Raw genomic sequence first — 22,123 nt, 5'->3', positions numbered from 1 at the left:
TCCCCCACATTGTAGTTTTGTATGTTTTTATTGTTAAATTTCGAAAAGTTTGCTTTAAATTCAATAATTTCTACCTCAGGGTTTATTCAAATATAATACACTGATAGTATAAAAAGAAACCGTTCCGAAAATATATTATTTAAACAATAATGGGTAATGTTCGAACATCAATTAATAAATATTGTATCCTACAACTGCACATTAACTTGTTATAACAGAAAAATTGATAATAACTATTAATAAAGTTTACATTTTTGCTACAAATTGGGTATTGCTACACTATTTTTTTTTGCACAAGCCACTTCTCATTAATTATAACCAAGTGCAAATGACTGAATTTTCAAAGTATTTTTTATATATTATATTAGCCTAATCGGGTCACGGGTTTCCAAGAAACAGATGTTTATGTTTGTGTTTGCAGCGATGTGAACGAAATCGAGCGAAGGCGAATAGAACCCAGAAAAATAAAAAATAGTAGTACGCGCAACTGCCTAGAACCGTGATATATTCTTTTTTTATTCACGTGACTACACCAACTTCGTTCCCATTTCGCTTGGTCTTTATCGTAAAAGATAGGTGCATAATAGTTTTATGAGGTTATTTTAGCTGTTTATTTCAAAAATGACACCAACTATTCAAGTTTATTAGGCCAGTTTAGGTATTTGGTAGGTTAACGCTTACAGTTTACCATTTGTTTGGGAAATTTAATTATTTAATAAATTTAATTAAAAACATTGAAACAAACGGTTTGTTAGAAACATATATATATATATATTAGAAAATGGTTGTTTTACCCTATAACTTTAAATTAAGTAAACAACGAAGAAAACTACATAAAACGCCCTCAATTCCATTGACTATAATAGTAAACGGGGACGACCCGCGAAAGAGAGAGAGTGCATCATGCTCTCTCCTTTGCCAACATTGGAGATGCGCGTTCTACTCCTTTTTATTTCTGTGATAGAACCATAGTATACTCATATGGTAGTCCAGCTTCCTCCTTCCTTTTTGTTTCTTTTATTCTCCTGCGCATTTTCGTCACGCATGACATAATATTTATATCGCTTGAATTTCGGAATGCGACATTAAAGGAAGCAATGTTGTTAAATGCTTTGGTCCTGATTGCCGTGTTTTTCATTTTCGGACAACATCGTTTGTATATTAAATCAAAATGCCTGCAACACATTGTGCTGTTCCTAGCTGTAGGTAGTCCAAAAAATATGTACACTGGCGCTTACTAATTTTATTTGCACAGGCTGGTGATAAAATGAAGGATATGCTTCACAGAGAAATGTATATATCTTATTTATATTTGTAGTTTTTGTAGCTATACCAAAATGCGCAGTAGTTTACAAATCTACGCAAAAAGCCAATGGAAAGGAATACTGTGTCAGCTGTCAGGCATAAGAGCATTTCAGACCTTGAAAGGGCAACTAAACATCTTGGTGATGCAATGAAACGTTTATTGACTTTAGTTCATTCTTTTAAACATTAGTAGTATTTGTAACTTTTAGTAATGTTGCAGAAAAGTGGTCATTTTATTTGAGTAGGGATAGTTTCGAGGCGGTCTTTCAGGAAGAAGAGATACTATAGTTCCCAGAAATAGATAGGATAATGCCAAACTGACACAAGACAATATGGATAACAATTGCACACTTGTACCTTTATTTACACATGTATATATATTATTGTTTTACTTTTAGAGTGGTATTCGGTTATGATTTAGAGATTAAGATTTTGTCATTTTATGGATGGCCTGTAAACGTAACGTTGGTTTCTGTTGGTGATGATCCAATACAATACGGTTCACAGTGTGTTAAGTAAGTGGTTGTGAATTTCATCTCAAACATGACATTTATGGATTTCAAACTGTATACTCCAAATCGAAAGTATAAAGATATGCCAAGGATGCTCAGTCAATGATTCAAAGAATACTGTATTGCATCAAGTATTGCAATGTACTGGTAAGTTAGTGTCTATCAGTAACACACTCCGATCCAAGCTATCGGTGAGTTAACGCGGCGACAAGTCATTGTATTGCCAAGAAATCGGGTACAATGCGCTGGACAGATTTAGTGTCTCTGCGTCGTAAAATGTTGGTTTACAGTAATTAATCATGAAAAAACGAATATGTAAACAAAACTACTAAAAACTTATCATAACAAGCCAAATACCCTATGAAAACATGGTTTTGCACCCGGCAAACAACCCATATACCAGTGCGGCTGACGGAAAAGTTAAACCAGATTTAACTTTACCCTCTTTCACTTTAACCAAGAAAATCACGCCGTCGCGGCATGACATTGATTTCAATCAAAAGATAAAGAATAAATGCTAGAATAAAAAATTAGGATAAGTGCGGGAGAAGAAAAAGGATCTATGTAACCACTAAATCAACTAATACATTGTATCTGCGCCGTGGCATAGTGCAGGTTAGCGCGCCTGCCTGTAACCAATAATGGGTTCATAAGGCTCGACGCTATACTATCATTGTGGGCGTATGTGTCCTTGGACAAGACACTTAACGGCAATTGCTCCAACCCAGTGGCCACTAATGGGTTGTCCAAATTATCAGCCATATATTAAAAATGAAAAAATCCCAAAAAAGAATTACCTATACAAAGTAACATACATGGTAACTCGTAAGCTGGCACGAGGTGTTAAACCAGTGTAATAACGACTGTCGTTTTCCGGCCACGCGGGGATAAATTAAGTTACATTCATTTATATTTGTGTTTAATATAGTTATGCCTTTAATTTTAGGCACTTTAAGGTAACGTTCAGTGGTGTCAGACTTTTATTGAAAGCGATGCTTTCATCACATATACCGGGCGCTTAAATTATATACCCCACTACGAAATTTTCTGTGTAAACGTTAAAATGTTACCGTGTTGTAAAGCAAAGGCTTTCAGTTTATGTAAAAAAGAACGCACGATCTGCGTGTGAGTTGCAATTTGCTCCAACACACTACCGCGAAAACATTTATGATTTCGTAAAATTGGCAAGTAAGATATTAAAAGTTCAAATCAGATGTTAATGTGCCTTATTATCCAAAAATAGAAAGTATACGTTTTAATGGAAGCGCGACAAGCACAGTATTATGCTGAGGCAATTGTTGATTGCATCACCCATTCTCGTCGAAAACAAGTTTGGTTATTGGAATCGATCTCACAGAAACGTTCTTTTTTATTTCCTCGGTTCTGACTAAAACATATGATTGACAGCCAGCAGTGTCGATGCTGAAACTGCCAGGCAGTTTTAGTCAAAACAGCGGAAGTTATTGGATGAAAACCAAGAAATCGATAGAACGTCTGTGTGAAATGGGTTTAGATGAACAAAGCTGTTTTTTGCAAGAGTGAATGATGCAATATTCTCTTTTTTCATTTACATGTGATACCAGCACACCAAAACTTAAAGGGGCATATATCAACGAAAAATCAAAGTTTGTGTATTGATAGATATGCTCAAATGTGGTGTAAAGGTACCATCAAAGTTTCAAAATACGAAACACATTTTGAAAATAATGAGTTTCGAAACCGCAAATTTAACCACTGATGGAGTAATAATAGCCGTGGCGCAATGCATAGGATTTCTAATTAGAAAAAAAAATCAGTAAAATTTGATCGTTCCTAGTTTCTAAAATACCGAAGAAAATTCAAGTTTTAGTTTTGATTTAGTATAAAGAATGCTTCTTCTTTAAAAAATATATAAAAAATATTGTAAAACCTAGACTTTATCATGTTTTTATTTTAGATTGAACAATAGTTACATATTATGCTGACTCCGGACTTTTTCCTATTAGTTACTTTTTTATTTTTGTTTATATTAAAATGTGTAATACGTCTCAGTGGTACCCGCCGTGCCATTTTCTTTATAAAAAAAGGCGGTTGTTCGTGTTAAACATTAGCACGGCCTACTAGAGATTGTGACGTACAATAGGCCTTCTAATTTCAAACGTAAAATGTGAATTATCAGGCTGTGTCTCTAGTAGGCCGTGACATTATAGGTTTAAAAAATTGCTGAGTCAGCATAATCTGGTATGTAGGTAGGTTCAATTGAAAATTAAAACATAATAAAGTTTACATTTTTTATATATTCACAAAGAAGAAGCATTCATTATTCCAAATCCAAAATAAAATTTTGTTTTGTAGTTTAAAAAGACAATACGGTCAAAGTTCAGTGTCTTTTTTTCTCACAGTGTAAATCCACAGCATTGTCGAAACAGTCGATTTTTTTACTTCAGCGTTTTTTTACGCGATTTTTTAAAAAGGATTTTGGGGAGTTTGATGGTATCTTTTTTTTACATAATATACTAATTTACGAAATTTAGAAAATGTACATTTAACAGTGTCTTATGTAAGTTTGCAAGAGACCGTTTTCATCACAGACTGATGAGGAAATTAAATAATAAACAGAAATGTATACTGGCTACTGAGAAAATTTCATAACTTAGTGAAAGAAAAAGGATTTCTTCCACTTAATTGAAAAGCTTCGGAAAATATGAGACATTTGATATCCTTCATATCGTAATAAAAAGCGGTGTGTTCTGGTATGAAATCATATCTTCACTAAGAAGGCAACAAAGTGAGTACTCAGTTTGTCTTACTTGTGCGCTGTGACTATTGCTTGTTTTTTTTGCAGATGAATATGTCAGTGCTTCAACTCTTGCTTGTCGTCGGACTCTTCGTCCTCTTCGGGGCTGTGGACGCGGATGTAAGAACCAAAGCCGATGGTTACTATGACACCAAAGCCGATGGTTACTACGATGGTTACTATGACACCAAAGCCGATGGTTACTACGATGGTTACTATGACGCCAAAGCCGATGGTTACTACGATGGTTACTATGACACCAAAGCCGATGGTTACTACGATGGCTACTATGACAACAAAGCCGATGGTTACTATGACACCAAAGCCGATGGTTACTATGACACCAAAGCCGATGGTTACTACGATGGTTACTATGACAACAAAGCCGATGGTTACTATGACAACAAAGCCGATGGTTACTATGACACCAAAGCCGATGGTTACTACGATGGTTACTATGACAACAAAGCCGATGGTTACTATGACACCAAAGCCGATGGTTACTATGACACGAAAGCCGATGGTTACTATGACACCAAAGCCGATGGTTACTATGACAACAAAGCCGATGGTTACTATGACACCAAAGCCGATGGTTACTACGATGGTTACTATGACAACAAAGCCGATGGTTACTATGACACCAAAGCCGATGGTTACTATGACAACAAAGCCGATGGTTACTACGATCGTTACTATGACAACAAAGCCGATGGTTACTATGACAACAAAGCCGATGGTTACTATGACACCAAAGCCGATGGTTACTACGATGGTTACTATGACAACAAAGCCGATGGTTACTATGACACCAAAGCCGATGGTTACTACGATGGTTACTATGACAACAAAGCCGATGGTTACTATGACACCAAAGCCGATGGTTACTACGATGGTTACTATGACAACAAAGCCGATGGTTACTATGAGAACAAAGCCGATGGTTACTATGACACCAAAGCCGATGGTTACTATGACACCAAAGCCGATGGTTACTATGACACCAAAGCCGATGGTTACTACTAAAGAAATCGAACAGTACTGATTTTTAAAATAAATAATTAATATGCATGCACATGACCTGGATTTATTGACTGGTGTTGTTTGGTTCGAACCATTTAGTGAAAGACGAAAAAATGTTAGCTTTATTCGACAGTATTTACACGGCCCAGCATAGTGCGCGGCAGAGGCGATTACTGTTGTTAAGTATTCAAATTCGGTGTTGAACGAATACGAAATTTTTTAACAGATAAAAAAACAGAACAATAAATAAAAGAGCTTATTTCGAAGACACGCTGAATATTGTTAAAATTGCCAAAAAAATGTAGTGTGTGAGCATAGTAGGCTACTCTTTTAAGTGAGTATATACAGAGTTAAGTATAGACCAAGTTAGGAAACGGGTTGTAAAACAACGAGTCTTGTTTTCCATTGTCCCCGCGTCTATGGCGTCATGGTCGCCGCCATTATGAAGCTCACGGCAAAGCTCTTAGCGATTTATTAACGATTACTTTATTGTTTGTTTCAGAGTCCGTATATAAAATGTTTATATACGGACTCTGGTTTGTTTAAGTGCGCCAAATTCAAAATGCACCTTAAACTTTAATTAAATGATTGTCCCATTATTTTGTTCAGGAGTTTGGGAGGCCACGTTTTGGTAAGATATAACGAATCCTTACAACGATTCACGCCTGAATTAAACCAATTTCATTTAAGTGGGGACGCATTAAAAGCACTACTATCATACCTAATTATCATTAATCGTAATTGAAACATTGTTTTTAACTAAACATTACATGAGTAATATTAACTTATTCTTACATTACCTAATTACTGCGTAATTACTGTTTGTCCAAGTTCACGAAAAACAAACATTTTTAAGCGATGACAAGGTAAACTAGTGTAGATTTACAACTTAAGTCAGGGTACATGAGTTGTACAAAGCGTTTTTACACAAACTCTTTATCAATCGCAATCGTTCAATCCACATACATCATAAAAGTCTGTATGAGTTACAATACATGTTTGAATGCATTTGTAGCGGTTGATGTGGGAAAGCAGTAGATTTATTAATGTACTTTTATTTCGCTACAAATATACTGAAGTCCCAAGATCGAGTGTGTGCAACTTACGTCATTCTAATGACCGGTTTTTCGTGCCCAACATTCTCAAATATTGGACACTACGCTTCTAGACTACGCATTTTGTGACTACGTTTTTGAACTACGCATTCTTGTGAGCTGTTTTCCGTCATCGTTGTACGTGTTAATAAAGGAGTCAAAACCGTTAAGCGGGTGGTTTGTCATTTACTAAACAATCTGCGTCAGAAGAGCCAAGAAGATAGTATCAGGCGTCAACAAGCAACCAAGAGAGAATCAACATCGTACGGAGTCAACATCAACCGAGCCAATCACTCACGTTTAACGCCGCCCCCAACGCATTCTACCTACTGCTCCACAGTCACCAATGGTTACTAAAGCCCGCTTTGTTGGTTACTTCTGGTTTGTTTTTGATCCAACTCAGTTGACCGTTGTGGTAAAAGGGTTAATTAATGTTATGCTAATGAGTTTGATACGTGCTTACTCATTAGATTTTTGATGTCTTGTTTATTTCAAGCAGGCACAGACACAGATGAGCACAGACCATGGCACCCTGTCTAGATGGGCACAGACCATGGCGCCCCCGGCACAGACAGTTCAAAAATTATGTGTTATGTTGAAAAGATTTTAATGGCAGAAATTCCATAAAGCATAGCTATCAATTTTAAATTTTATTTTACTTCCCCATACTTGGTTTCAATAATCGGCACTAGTGTAGAATCTTCCGGTACATAGCAGAATAGGCTGGTGGAAAGTGTTAGTGGTTGGTCGTTGGTGGTTAGGGGTTATTAGTTAGTGGTTGTAGGGGTTAGTGGTTAGCAAATAAGTTAGAGGGAAGACTCTTCACTAGCAACCAATATTCAATCATACTCTTTGTTAATCTTCCCATTGCTGTACATTTAATATTCATTTACATATTAAGTTAAAGCAATCCTTCGACCAATTGTTGCTGTGTAATTTATATTTTGGAACTCATGAAAAAAGAATTTTCAAAAGTGATTGAAAAGGCTTTTACATTAAATATTAAATGATGCAAAAAACTAATAAAGTGCCACAGGCATTTAGGAAGGTTTGGAATCAACACTTAATATTACTAGTTGATCTTAAAACTAGTAATACAAATTATTAGCAACAAAATGCTTTAGGGCTTTGAAAAACTTTGAAACTAGCACTCTTGGGATTAGAATCACACAAACATGGATTTCTGACTCAAGTTAAATTAAACATACAATTAATATTTTGCTAGAATGTACAAACATCTATTTTAATAAAATTGTAAATAAACAATTTCTTGGCTTAAACTTAGCCATTTGATAGCCAACAATTGTTGTAATATATGACGTAATAATCTAACTTTTGTTTAATAATTAATTAATAACTGTTTATGTGAAAAATATCGTGACAGAGTATCTATTAAAGCCTATTGATGTTGCATAATTTTAATAATAATTATTAGGTTGGCTATAATAACTGAGCTATCAGAGAAAGTATATTAGTAAATATGCACTTAACATATTGGGTAATATATTAAATTAAAGTATCCAGTAAAAGGTTTATAAGCATGGTATATGCTTTGTAGATTCCATACACACAAAGTGTAAGAATAAGACCCAAAGATAAGATTGTTTCACGTCTCATTCTTAGAAATACTGGATGTTCCTTTAAAGTTTCCAGTAAGCCCCCTCTAGCATTTTTATGCGGAAACGGAACATTAGGAACTGGTACATCAAGAAATTTACAAAGCGGTTCCCAACCATCACTCACTTTGTACACCAACAGGTTTTTTTTGGGTGCTTTCTTAAATAATGCAAATGTTTTTAGTAATAGAATCTGTCACATAGTAATTGGCAGAACTGAGGGTTGTTTTTATTGAGGATGTTAAAAATTTACGTTAACCAACCAAAATTTTAACACGCAGTGATTTGGTAAAAATAAATTTTAATGTAGTAGCTTGTGGGTTGTTGCAACACCGGATTGTGTGGGACCAACAAAACAATAGTTCCTAATAAAAAGACAGTGTCCAACAAAACGATAATGTAAAGTTACCCATTCACCTGCATTACGTAAAGGTTGCTTTGTCTGAATGTTCGTCTGCATATCATTTCATTCATCACATTTTTACCATGTATAATATCGTGTAGATCAAACATAGATCCAAACTCCACCATCACTAAAGAACATTTAATAAGATACTAATTTCCTTTAAATTTAATCTTAAAGTTAAATTTGGGAACTGATAACATGTTACGAGTGACAGGCGACCTATTTAGGTTTACCAAAATTAAACAAGGTATCAGAAAGAGAATATACATTTATGCAGATATAAGTCTGCCATTTGAAGAAGTTCAGAGAAAATATTTAAGTTTTGTTTGAGATAAATCTTTCAAAGCCATATGGTACTTGAACCATTAGGGGGTTTACAACTTATTCTATTAGTCATAGTGTATAATTTTTGTTGCTAGAGGAAGTGACAGTGTTTGGTTTCTTAAAGAAATATAAAAAAAACTAAGAAATTCTAATCCAACTAGAGTAATACAGTTTTACATATATATTATATATGTATAAGTATAAAGTAGGGTGGGGGAAGATGGGCAATGGGACACCATTTTTAATCTATTTTCTCATCTCATGTGGTAGTAAACAAAGAAAATTCAATTAATTATAAAATCGTAATCTCACAACTCCCATAGATCGTGGATATTTGTTTCAAACTCAATCAGGATATTTGAATATTGCAGGCTAAAGCTGTCTTGTCTTCCCCACCCTACTGTATAATGATGTAGTTACTTAACTGGCAGATTTATGAGGGCGTAAAAAAAACAAAAGGTTTTCCATAAAAATTTTAACAGTGCTAATTATTAAAACACAAATGTGGGAATTAAAATGGTTAACCCTCAAATACTAAAAACTCTGCTGTATCACATTAGCCAAGATTATATAGCTAAAAATCCTTACTCATTCTTCTAACAAATCTTAAATATCTGTGACCAGTTGGTGACAGCGTCATCATTGCGGAGAACATCTTGTTTGACTGCATATTTTCTACTTGTTTTTGCATGCTTTTCCACCACTGGTCTTCGTCTCGAATTGTTAAAATAATCTGTATAATAAATTACTACCAACTTAGCTTTTCTAACTAAAATATGAGGTAATTATATTTAAAGTTGTCAGTTTCGTTCCGTTAACATAATTTTCTTGGTATTTATTGGATTGAAACAAAGTTACAATTAACAATTCTTTGTTTTAAAAGGTTTAGTTAGTTCAAATTTGATAAGCATTGTCAATCAGAATGCAAAGAGAGGTTTACCCCAAAAAAGAATGTTATAAATAGATTTATCTTTCCCTTTTCTAATATTGCCCTACTGGTTATAACACATGTGTTCTGTTCTACGCACTCATGCCTGGTTAAGGATTATCAAGTATGTAACTTTGTGAAAATATATATAAATATATATATATATAATATATATATATATTTTTTTTTCATCTGATATATGGTGTATGGCCTTCCTGTTGATGGCCTATTATATAAAAATGATTGAATAAATTTACCTTTGCATCTGGGAACGCTTGTAGTAGTTCTTCCCAATAGTAAAAAATAGGTCCATCAACACATGTGTCTACATCTTTGTACATCTCTTCCAGATCAGCTATTGTCCCTTTTCCGCTCCAAAACTTATTCCATTGGTCCCCATGCAACCAAAAATGCTCCATAATATCATACACACTGTATCCAATTATATCAAATGCAGCATGCATTGTCTTTGTGCCAGTTTTTGGCAATCCTGCCATAATTACCTTCATCTTCGCTTTACTATTCTATAAGCAAAATAATATTTTATTATTAATCTTAGTATTGTTTGGTTTTAACTTTCACTTTCTGATTTTGTTCATTTATTTACAACAATATAAAATGTCTACATTTTAAAGTATCTTTAATATAGATTTGTTGCCTATTTTAAAACATTGTTTGACTGCTTCTTTTCTTTTTAATACATCACAAACTCCAGATATGTTTGTATGATGCAATAAATAAGACTTAACATGTGATGTTTAAATTTCTGATTATGTAACACGTTAACAACTTCGATTTACACCACAAATACACAAATGCTTAGACATTCTGTCTCAGTTTTACATTTGTTCAATCAAAGGTTTGTTTATTTTTAGTTTGTTAATTTGTTATGTAATGCTATATATAACCTGGTGGTGCAGCCAGAAATACAACCACGTCCTCAGCTTCGGAACCTAATGTTCATGTCTTCTTTTTAACTTCAAATTTAACACAGAATATGGAACACAAGTTACAATAGATATTTAGGATATTTTTATTTATATTATGTATATATATAATTTTATTTTCTACAGGATAGCACTGTATACAGGGGCTATGTAGACATTGTAACAAACACTTTAAAACTTTGTATGAAACGAACTTACTTTTTCGATAAGTGTTTATTATGGTTTGATTTATAAATGTCAATGTGATTTAATTTACTTAGATTCATTTTACCCTGCTGATTTTTTGCCAATGTCACCTTACAACACCTGTGTTATAATTCAGCAGTGAGACTAGGGTGTATAAATACAGCATGTGTCTGATGTATTGGATGGCTGAAACTATGTTATCAACTAATAGATAGTATGTGCAGATTAAACACAAAACTGCATTGTATAGGACTTGGTTTGTTCAAATGCTTATATGCATGTGTTGACAGAGAGAACACTCGCTAAAGGTGTTAAACTGGTAACTAGTATAAATTTCCTGATTTTTTTTGCCCTAATAAAAGTCCACACACTGGTTGATTCTGGTATATATTTTTACCAGTCCTTTCAAAAAAAATGTTCGTTATGACCCACCATGTTGTGGAAAAGTTCCCAAAACAGGCAGGAGGCCAATCATAATGGTTGCTACTGAATTTTTTATATGTAGAAATGACTTAACAGACACTATCTCTAGTACCACTTTGCAAACTTATTACTTTGTACTATCAGATTTAACACTTTTACTGACACAAATTTTCATATCCAGTCGGGTATAAGTTAATGCGAATATATTTTAAGAACTTACACGTCACTTTAATACAAGGATAAATTGCAACTTCAAATGTAAGAATTATTCAACACTGAAAAATGAAACTTCTTAAGTTACAGTAAACCAAAAGAATGCTGTATACCCCTATTATTTAGGATAATAAGTTAAAGAAGGCTAACACACTCTGAGAAAAAAGGTTTTTGTTTCACAAAGCAATCTCAAGGCAAAACAAGCAGATGGTAACGAATATAATGGAAGCATATTTGCACAATTTACAATGAGTGGTTAAAATATGAAGCATAGGAACAGAAGCACCTAAACTAATTAGGATCTCCAACAATGATAATGTGCTGTGGTTATAAATACAGAGAGTATACTAGTGTGGCTTTAATATACAATATTGTGCTTAGCTTATACTATCATTAAAAAAGGTATGGGTGCTGTCCATGGGGTTGGTGGTTGAGTCAAAACTCCTTCTTGGCATCTCTGCAAAGTCATGAAGTGGTTCATCTATCAATCCATTTGATGATTGGTATGGTTCTTGGTCTCCATGGTTAAACACGAGAATGCCACTTAAAGTAGAATCCACCTGTGCACAAAGAAATGATATGGATATGGATATTTGTTTCATGTCTGGGCAATTCGGAACTCCAAACTTATTCATTGATATTCATTCTAAACAGCTTAAAAGAATAGCAAATAGAACGGGGTAGTGAGCCAACTTTAGCATAAAATCCTATGCCTTGCTGTAGGACTTCTCCCATTTAGAGGAGAATATGCAGAGAAAGAAAATTTAAAGTTGCCGCATTCAAAATAAATCCTTAAGAACTTTTTCCCTTGAGGTATGTTCCATTATTTACCAGTACAGACTAAAAATGAAGGGTTTATACCGTGATCCCATTGCTTGGCATGTCGTAATCAGCTACATCTGTCAGTCCCTCATCTACTTGGTTGGAGTATGAGAACAATGTGCTATTAGGCTGTGTGTTTGAGAAGTAGGAGCTCAGGAAGGTCCAGTACAAAAGTGGGGCAAAGCAGGTGAAGTAAGCAAGAGAAAACACATCAATTAAGCTGAAAATAGATAGAAATTTATGTAGGGGATGGTGTGTATATCTTTTATTTCTGTTCGGAAATATAGCTACTTCCAAATTTCTGTGAATTGATAAAACTCAACATCCTAAATGCAAATAAAACTTTAAATACTCACCACAGACCAACCATATCACAGTAGAAAAGCAAACCGGATCCAATGGCAGCAATAAAATTCATAAACGCCATAACACCAACATAAACATAGAAGGATCTGCGACCTGTAGTAGTACAACAGTAAACATTAGCTTGAATAATTTTGGCATACAGAAGCATTTTTCTTTAGAATAAAAAAAACAATAACTGTATATTATTAAAAATGCCATGTGATCCTATCATGTCAATGCATTTGAATTCTAAAGTGTTTACTTTGCGCTTGAACAAACTTTTGGCTATTTAAGCCGTAAGGGAACTATAAAGACCACAAATTGTGCTTATTTACTTACTTGGAACAGATAAATATTTTTGCAACCACTTGATAAAAGGTAAGATACCTATCAAGATATAAACCTGAAATACAAAGGAAAACGTTGGGTTTTGGTATAAAATGTGCATAATCAAAAGAATTAGTAAAAGTACGAAATTGGCAGAAACTAAGGATCAACAAACAATTAATAAAAAAAACAGTTTGCTGGATGAATGCTTGAAAATAGGCAGATATTTGTAGTTTAAAACACATTTCCACTTAAAATATTTTATACCAAGCCCACTAATAAAGTTAAGGTTTAATTTAATAGCCTCTATAACAGTTATTTACCAGTAAAAATATAACTGAAGTAACAAAGGTAAAGGTGGCCCCTCCATGACCATACACAACCCACTTTGATGATGGCACCTCGTAGTGCACGTCTGGTGTAATTAACTCAAGAACGCACTGAAAGATAAAAATTTAACAGAATAAAATACCTCTAGAATTTATGCTATTTTTACAAAAAATAAAGGCATAGATAGGCAAACTTATGTGACTCATTTGCGTTTAAGTTTACATTAGGCGAGACAAAAGCTGTAAGGTAAATCTAATGTTACTTACCTGTATTGTGGAATAGATAAGAGCCAACATGGTGGTTACACATAAAACCCTTTTGATGCTTGTTTTGCTATCAAGGTGACCAAATGCAAGACCAAACACAAGCACACTCATTTCAGCAGTGAGTAAGAAAAATCTGAGAATTACCCACAGAATCTGGAAGAATACAACATAGTTCTGGTAAAAATATTGAGAAGTACACTAAGTAAGTTTTAAACACAAGTGATCAGAGCTCCAACACAGTTGCATCTTTTTTACAACCATATTAAAAATGTTGAATAGTTCTGGCTTTATCTAAATGAGTAACTTACTCTCAATTACGCGATGGAAAACTTTTATATGAATATGTTCACTTAAAAATATTGCATCGCTTGCGAACAATGCAAAGAAAAACAACAGTAAAAATAGTTGTTTAATGATCATTGTTAACATTATAAAATTTGATTTTTTTATAAAAACAGTAACCTTGTTTGCATCTCCACCAGATATCGATGCACTGTCAACTGTCATTGACACAATTCCTCTAATCACTCCAACCACAGCAGTGATGGCTACAAGAATAAAGTAAGTAACAAAAATGGGACTTCCGCCACTTCCGATGCCAGAAAGAATTCGATGCCACACGTGACGCATCCGGTAAAGGACAAAGATCAAGAACAGCGTGTTGGGGACAAATAAAACCACATCCCAAATGCGAACTCTGGAATGTAAATGTAATGATACTAATTAGAAGTAATATAAAAGTCACCCCATATTTGATATCTCAGTACATTGAAATAATTGAGTAAAAACAAAAAAATACAGGAAGAGACAAATACTAACCTGGATTCACCAACATCTTCATACAGAATACGCAGACATCTGCTCTCATTTGCTTCATGACAAGGGTAAGTAAATGGAGAAATAGTAGTTGGGGTCACATTTACTTCTGGCAAGGTTGTGTTGAAAGGTGAGACAGTAGAGGAACTATACGCAGATGTGGTGTTCCATGTTGCAGCGCTGGTTGTCAAATTCGTATGGAAAGTGCTTGTTGAAACTGCACCTGATGTGTGTGCTGATATTGTGCTGTTGCTTGGTTGAGTTGTGTAATGTACAGTAGTTGGTGCAACTGTTGTGGAGTTGCTTGTGACGGTTGCCATTAAGGATAATAATTCAAAACCCAACGATATTTACAGTTCTGAAAATCAGGTTGGTAGTCAGTTTATTATCTCTACATAGTTTTGGTGCTAGTAAAGATTTCTATACAAAAATTGCACAACATAAACCTAACGAAGTTAACGAACTACACCTTTTTACTGGCCTTTAGAAGACGTCTATTTTCTAAATTCGCCTTTCGGTTTTGTTTGTTTGTTTATTCAACCATGACGATGGTGCAGACAACATAGATATCTTAACTAGGTATCTATGCAGACAATAGACATAGCATTGAATTATAAATAGAGCACATTACAAAAAACAATAACGTATGTACATATTGTTAACATAGGCTTTGCATATTGATAACAGGTTCCTGGGGAGTTCGCTAAAAATATTAATAGAACTCGATATACACTTCGCCACAAGAGTTCGTGATATTCGTTTCTCAAGTTCAAAGCCGAACACCGGATTTGAGCTTACGTGTTATAAGAAACGAACCACTGCAGTCTAATAGGGTGGAGCTGCAAGAATTCGTATCAACTCCGTAGTAAACCAGGACGCGATCATGGCCGGCCAAAGAGGTCAGAACACCCAAAGACGTTCCAGAGGACAAACAAATGGGTTAATGTCAAATTTACTTTCGAGCAAGGTCATGCAGGTGCGATAGTCATATATTCCCTTTCTCAATTCTTGATTTTGGTACGACACTTACTGTTTAACTAAACCGACTGGCTCTAGTATAGAACCCCCCAGTACGTTACAGACTAGGTTGGTGGCAAGTGGTTATATCTTATATATGGGGTGGTGACTGGTGGTTACTGGTTAGCAGATAATGTATTGGAAGAATATTGACTAGCACCAAACAACTTTTATTAAAGATTAATAAACTTATATTTTGAGTTTCACTACGGGAATTTATACAAAGGTGATCCTGATCCTCTGCATTCTTTCATGCGTTTTTTTGTTCTACAACTTTGGGACATCAACTCAGACTTTCACAAAGGAAAGTAAAGCATTCTACCGAGCAGAGAATCATCCAAGTTGGTCATTTTTACAATTTCAGTAGTATATAGGTTATTGTTACTTATGGGTGCTGGTGAGGACTTCATCTGCCATGTCATAAACTAACCACCAACATCTGCCATGTCATAAACTAACCACCAAATTCCAACATGTTTGCATTTTTTTGGTTTCTTGCATGTCGTCATGAGTGGATTGTACACTATTGCTTCTTTAAAATATACATAACATGTAAAATTCTGTTTTATAGTCAATGTAAAATCAGACCGAGAAGAGCAAATTGCAGGAACTTTTGAAGGAAAGCAAGCTAAAGCAGCCAAGGTACAGTTTTTAAATATATATATTGAAAAAAAATGTAAACTTTAAAATTTTACTTAATTTTTCAGGACGTAGCCCAAAAACATGCAGATGAATTCAAAAATGACTATCACGTGTTGTTCATATTTGCCCACAAAAACCCAAAGCTTGAGTGAGCTTTTTTTCATTTTTAATTACCCATTATTTATCAATGTGTTTTAAGCTTGTTTTAAACAGGAAAAAGTTCACCACTGCTTTCGGGTCAATGTTTAAGCATGCCAAATTCAATGAAAGAGAAACATTTCATTTGCATTTCGTATGTGAAAAAGAAGGCAAAGAGTTTGTGCAACAATACTTCAAGGAACATGTTTCCCATCCAAAGTTTAATTTAAAGGTAATTAATTAGTTAGATAAGCTATTCAATGGAACAAATTAACAGTTGAAAAGCAGTAAATATAAACAGCTGCAATATGAATTTCCATTAACATTTAGATATCTTACTTTGGTTGCTTTAACTTACTTGTTTACATTATTGAGTTGTATTTATAAACAAAATGACCGTTTTGCTTAGATTCATTTTCATGACACAATAAAACTTGCTCGTCAAGTTCACCCATTGGTGCAAGGAATACAAGCAATGCTTGGGAATGACCATCCTTACTTTTCTGAAACAGCCATCTTTTTCCTATCCATGGTTTTACCAAACATCATGCCAGAGAATGTAAGTTGCTGCATTGTATATTACCTCTTATATGCATGTATCTTATTTACCAATATGGATTTTTTTAGCCCACTTATTCTGTGCTAGGAACACAATACTGTGTTTATACACTGACTGCATTAATCCACTTTATATAAATAGCCTATATTTAATGCTGAACTACAATTTAAATCTACCTTTTAACAGATCCACCGACTTGTGCAGTTGGACTTAGATTTAAAGTTCGTAACAAACATTCGTGACCTGTGGTCGGAATTTGATTATTTTACCAAGGATACTGTTATTGGAATTGGAAATGAAAATCAACCAGTGTATCGGTACACAAATTTATCCCAGTAGTTTATTTTCTTACATAGGTTATGTAAATACTTTTTATTATAGACACCTGCTGTGGCAGTACCGAAATGAAAACCCAAACACCAAAGTTGGAGAACCCTATCCTGCTGGTCAACCAGGGTTTAACTCTGGTGTGGTTCTGCTACACTTGGATAATATGAGAACTTCTAGTCTTTATAATTCATATATGAATGCAACTAATCTGCAAAGGATTGTTCAAAAGTAAGCAGTTTTTTTTTAGAAATTCTCCATAAAGTTGCAAATTCCTTTTTAAAAGAGATGTAGGCCTAACCAATATGCTGTTTTTTGTCTCATAGTCAAAATCTATATACACTATGCTCACAAACTTAACTAATGTAGGTACCACTTCAAGGGTCATCTTGGTGACCAAGACTTTTATACATTATTGGCTTTCGAACACCCACCGCTCTTCCATGTCTTGCCATGTGGTTGGAACAAGCAGTTATGTCAATGGTGGAAAGATAAGGGATACCAGGATATATTTGATCAGTATTTTGACTGCAAGAGTGAAATCAAAATCTGGCACGGGAATTGTGATTCTTCATTCCCAGAATAGTGCTTTCACATACCTTAACCTTCCTAATCAATCAGTCAATGTATTCATAAGGAAAAAAAATAGCATTGTGGTTTGCACCAAGCAATTAGTAATATTATTGGTGCACTTTTTAAATATTTTTTGCTGACATGCCTTCCTGCAATTGTTTCATTTACCTTATAGGTGCCTTGTAAAAACAGTTGTACGTATTATCATGTTTCTTATGAGTATTTCATGCTTTTATAACTTTTTACAATCATATCGTTGAAGCATCAACATGCTTATTTGTATACAGCATACACTTTTACAATGGAAAACATTGTGGATAAAGTCTAGAATTTCCACTGCACCCATTTTATCTTTCATTGCAATGAAATCATTTTACTCATTTTTTCCCTTCCACCATAATAATGTGGTAACCAAACTTCGTTTTAACTGGCGGGTCCGTGTACTTGGGGGATGCCAAAGAACTAACTGGCAATGCAAAAGCAGCTTCTTGAAATGGACCAACCATGCTTCCACGTATCATCCAGCCCAAATCACCCTATACCATAAAGAAACCCATGTCTTCTGTTCAATGCCGTATTATAACAGGTCCCTTTAATTAGTGCATGTCCACTATGTCAGCAATATTCACTACATAGTAGACATAGTGTTGTGGAATGTGGACATACCAGACATGCACTAATTTAAGGGACGTATTATAACTAGCACTAACACACACTTACGCCGGACCTTGCTTTGTCCTCACTGTATTGTTGAGCAACCTCATTGAATTTCATTCCTGCCTTTATCTTCTCCATTGCTTCCATGCACTTGGAGTGCTTTTCGCAAAGAATATGCCGCACCTAAAAAAACTACCATGAGACCACCATAACTATATCTAATAATAATTGCAATAAAAGCAAGTGTTTTGTCACATGACACTAAGTTGTGTCTTTATAAAACTGCTTATTTATCCCTAAGTGGAACACCAGCAATGTAGTTAAAGGAACACAACTTTTCATGTACTGCATTAGACCATTTCAGATCGTGTAAAAATGTTTTTATAGTTATTAATATTGCAAACCTTGACAGAATTGGCACCTTTAGGTTCCTTTTTACCTCCACCACCTGCGCCTGCTGCATCTAGGGATTACAATACTCGATTAATACCGAAGTCAAAAAATAATTAAAATGGACTGGGCCATTAACTCATTTTTACCCTACTTGTTCTAAGCTGTATTATTTAGAAGCAAAAGGTGGGCCACTTGTCTGTTTTTTTTTTGTCTGTAGACAATAGCGAAGATCAAATTAATTAAAACAAGAAAAGTAAGACAAAACAGTTCTTTTTTTGAAAAACTTTAGACTGAACCATAGTCTTATAGATAAATCTCATCTCTTTTGCACCAGACTTAAAAAAAGTTGACATACATAGTTACATCACTAAACAATACGTTCCTACAAAATCAATCATTTTTCGATATTGGTATATATTATACACTGTTCACAATGGGCCACGATTAAATTTGTAAATTCAATTATACCTTTTTTGGATGACTTCCCCTTATCTCCACCTCCACCTTTCTTCGGCATCTTGTTTAAAATATGCAACTCTAAAAGCACCTAGAACGTATTAACGTAAAAACGTGTTTGAATACTGTAATGTGCAGTGCGTGTTACACAGCTTATCCACTCTGCGTTGTTGTTGATGCTTTGACAGAATATTACAAATGAACACACACGCACGTTGTCGCGAGAGTGGCGAATCAAAATATGCTGCTCGAAGAAAAATCAATCATGTGGAACCGGTATATAAACTCTCAGGTCCCAAAACTCCGTGTTGTTATTTGTCGTGAGCGACTCAGCCCTTTGGGTAACAGCACTTCCCCCTGTGTCTGTAAGGGGGAAATACAAGAAAATTCTTTACTATTGCTCATGTTTCATTTGCAAATCGGTGTGTATCAGTGTGAGCATTTGAAATAGGATCGCAGCGTAGGGTTCAAGTTTATCCAAAGTTAGTAGAGACGTTGGGTTTATCCTGTTGTGCAGAAGCAGGTATGTACATTATATGTTTTTTCTTATCCTTCTCTTTTTTTCAGATAAAATATGGATTTTCCTATTGTTGGAGTAAGTAGAGTTGATGCCAGCTCTAACGAGTTTGATGGCATTATATTAGTTACGGATAAAATAGAAAGCATTGGCTCTGAGTTTAACTTCATTAAAGATGCTCTCCTGAAGTTGAAAAGCATTGATGATTCTGTTGGAAAGGATGTGGCAATAGGTACAATTGATGGGCCCATGAAACGAGTTATATTTTCTCCTACTGGCCCCCTTGATCGTGATTATGATGACGTCAGAAGATTTGGTGATGCAGCAGGAAAGGGAGTGGAAAGGGCTTTGAGTGCTGGGTGCAAAAAACCTTTACTGGTTACCATAAAGGATAAAAGGTACAAGCAATGTAGTTTTGCCTCAGCAATGGGCGCGTTGCAGAAGCTTTATGTTCCTTTAGAAATTCGAGAAGCCTTGCCAGTAAAAAAGCAAAAAGTAGAAAAGTTTGGTCTTTGGAGCAAAGAAAATGTGGAATATCTTGTTCAAATGACCAGTGCGTTTGAAAAAGGAAAAATAGTTTCACGGGATATTGGAGCATCAGATCCAGAAAGAATGGCACCACCTAAAGTGGCTGAATATGTGTTGGAAACATTTGGAGATACATGTGTTAAAGTTACTGTTGAATCTGATTTAAAAGTAATTGAGAAGAATTATCCTTGTTTGGCTGCTGTGAATAGATGTGCAAGTGTGATTGACAGACATGGGGCAAGAGTTGTGAGGTTGTTTTATGAGGGGGAGGGTCCAATTACCAACACTGTGTTTCTTGTTGGAAAGGGTGTTACATATGACACAGGTGGAGCAGATGTGAAGGCTGGTGGTAACATGGCGGGCATGCACAGAGACAAATGTGGAGCTGCAACTGTGGCAGGGATACTTAAGATATTTGCAGAGTTGAAACCAAAGCATTTGAAAGTGTGTGGTACCATGTCCATGGTAAGAAATAGTATTGGGGCAAATTGTTACGTTGCAGACGAAATCATTACGTCCCGTGCTGGAGTCAGACTGCGGATAGGAAACACTGATGCTGAAGGAAGAATGGCAATGGCTGATTGCTTGTGTGAAGCTAAAGAGGAAGCATTGACAGCGATAAATCCACAGTTATACACTCTTGCTACTCTCACTGGTCATGCAATCTTGGCTGTTGGGCCAAACTACACTCTAGTGATGGACAATGGTCCAGCGAAAGAAGCAAACAACAGCATTATGATTCAAACCAAAGGTCATGTGCTGGGTGATCCATGCGAAATGTCAACTATAAGAAGAGAAGATTATGAGTTCCATACTGGAAAGTCAGAGTATGAGGATGTGTTGCAAGCTGGTAACAAACCTTCAACACAAACTCCAAGAGGTCATCAAGGTCCGGCAGCGTTCCTTATCATGGCATCTGGGCTTGACAAACATGGGTTGGATTCCGACAAGCAGCTCAAGTACACACACGTTGACAATGCAGCAGCTGTATTTCCTTTCCCAGGTATACCCGAAGCCAAGGCAACAACAATGTTGGCTGCAAGGTACATCATGGAAAATCCGCACCATAATTTCTAATTCAGTCAAATTATATAACATATCAAACTTTATTATCATGCCATTTGCCAATCAGATTAACCAAGAATAATTCAGGTTTAAAGTTGAAACATCACATAGGGGATAGACCTATACTGTTTTATGTAATTTAAATTGTTAACTGATGTTACTGTTTGTCCTGATTGAAATTTTGTGTACTTTGATAATTGAGTCACATAAATGTAGTCTATATTTATAATATGTTATATAATTATGTTTCACTTGTGATTTGTTTTTAACTTTCAATTTAATTTCCTGTTTATAATATTCGTGCCACCATCATTCCATTAAGTTCATTTATTTAATTTGTTTTGGAAAGCCCCTGTAACATGTTGCAATCTTCCAGGCTTTGTGTATGAAAATAACTTCATAATAAGATTAATTGCACTGGAATCTATGGATGCCATTTATGTTACATGCAAAGATATATATGGACCATATGGTGATTTAGTGATATAAATGTAACATACTATTAATATGAAGGTGAACAACATTGCAGATTTATGCAAAGTAAGCAGTACTTTTACACCTGTGATTGATACTGACTCTGACAGTTACAATA

The 22,123-nt window shown here is 35.0% G+C and overlaps 5 protein-coding genes and 1 pseudogene across 6 annotated transcripts; 3 read left to right on the top strand and 3 right to left on the bottom strand.

The window, feature by feature from the left end:
* Positions 1–4,461: 4,461 nt before the first annotated feature.
* On the top strand, positions 4,462–5,668 carry LOC149742928 (uncharacterized). The gene is made up of 2 exons (XM_089889430.1): positions 4,462–4,584; positions 4,642–5,668. Exon 2 carries the CDS (start codon positions 4,642–4,644, stop codon positions 5,617–5,619), a length of 978 nt encoding a protein of 325 aa, XP_089745556.1. The 5' UTR covers positions 4,462–4,584; the 3' UTR covers positions 5,620–5,668.
* Positions 5,669–6,871: 1,203 nt separating this feature from the next.
* Positions 6,872–10,710, bottom strand: LOC149742927 (uncharacterized). Its single transcript, XM_089889471.1, has 4 exons — positions 10,242–10,710; positions 9,645–9,789; positions 8,744–8,859; positions 6,872–8,486 (listed from the first exon to the last, which is right to left on the bottom strand). Exons 1-4 carry the CDS (start codon positions 10,491–10,493, stop codon positions 8,217–8,219), a joined length of 783 nt encoding a protein of 260 aa, XP_089745597.1. The 5' UTR covers positions 10,494–10,710; the 3' UTR covers positions 6,872–8,216.
* A 1,018-nt stretch (positions 10,711–11,728) lies between these two features.
* LOC149742926 (transmembrane protein adipocyte-associated 1-like) lies at positions 11,729–14,979 on the bottom strand. Its single transcript, XM_089889399.1, has 8 exons — positions 14,663–14,979; positions 14,306–14,540; positions 13,844–13,996; positions 13,571–13,687; positions 13,260–13,323; positions 12,932–13,034; positions 12,615–12,795; positions 11,729–12,313 (listed from the first exon to the last, which is right to left on the bottom strand). The coding sequence occupies exons 1-8, from the start codon at positions 14,977–14,979 to the stop codon at positions 12,131–12,133; spliced, it is 1,353 nt and encodes a 450-aa protein (XP_089745525.1). The 3' UTR covers positions 11,729–12,130.
* A 318-nt stretch (positions 14,980–15,297) lies between these two features.
* LOC149742925 (xyloside xylosyltransferase 1-like) lies at positions 15,298–18,831 on the top strand. Its single transcript, XM_089889418.1, has 9 exons — positions 15,298–15,635; positions 15,903–16,017; positions 16,248–16,318; positions 16,384–16,466; positions 16,532–16,688; positions 16,866–17,015; positions 17,202–17,332; positions 17,397–17,573; positions 17,712–18,831. Exons 1-9 carry the CDS (start codon positions 15,543–15,545, stop codon positions 17,926–17,928), a joined length of 1,194 nt encoding a protein of 397 aa, XP_089745544.1. The 5' UTR covers positions 15,298–15,542; the 3' UTR covers positions 17,929–18,831.
* LOC149742924 (peptidyl-prolyl cis-trans isomerase NIMA-interacting 4-like) lies at positions 18,117–19,650 on the bottom strand. Its single transcript, XM_089889459.1, has 4 exons — positions 19,434–19,650; positions 18,977–19,035; positions 18,636–18,755; positions 18,117–18,451 (listed from the first exon to the last, which is right to left on the bottom strand). The coding sequence occupies exons 1-4, from the start codon at positions 19,480–19,482 to the stop codon at positions 18,293–18,295; spliced, it is 387 nt and encodes a 128-aa protein (XP_089745585.1). The 5' UTR covers positions 19,483–19,650; the 3' UTR covers positions 18,117–18,292.
* Positions 19,651–19,792: 142 nt separating this feature from the next.
* On the top strand, positions 19,793–22,061 carry LOC149742923 (putative aminopeptidase W07G4.4 pseudogene; annotated as a pseudogene). Its single transcript, XR_016386147.1, has one exon. The product of XR_016386147.1 is annotated as a putative aminopeptidase W07G4.4 pseudogene (transcript).
* The last annotated feature ends 62 nt before the right edge of the window (positions 22,062–22,123 follow it).

Source organism: Ciona robusta, chromosome 1, assembly GCF_009617815.1.
Source record: "Ciona robusta chromosome 1, ASM961781v2".
In the NCBI taxonomy this organism is placed as follows: domain Eukaryota; kingdom Metazoa; phylum Chordata; class Ascidiacea; order Phlebobranchia; family Cionidae; genus Ciona; species Ciona robusta.
The sequence above is the reverse complement of the archived record's forward strand: the minus strand, read 5'-3'. Positions and strand labels throughout refer to the sequence as shown.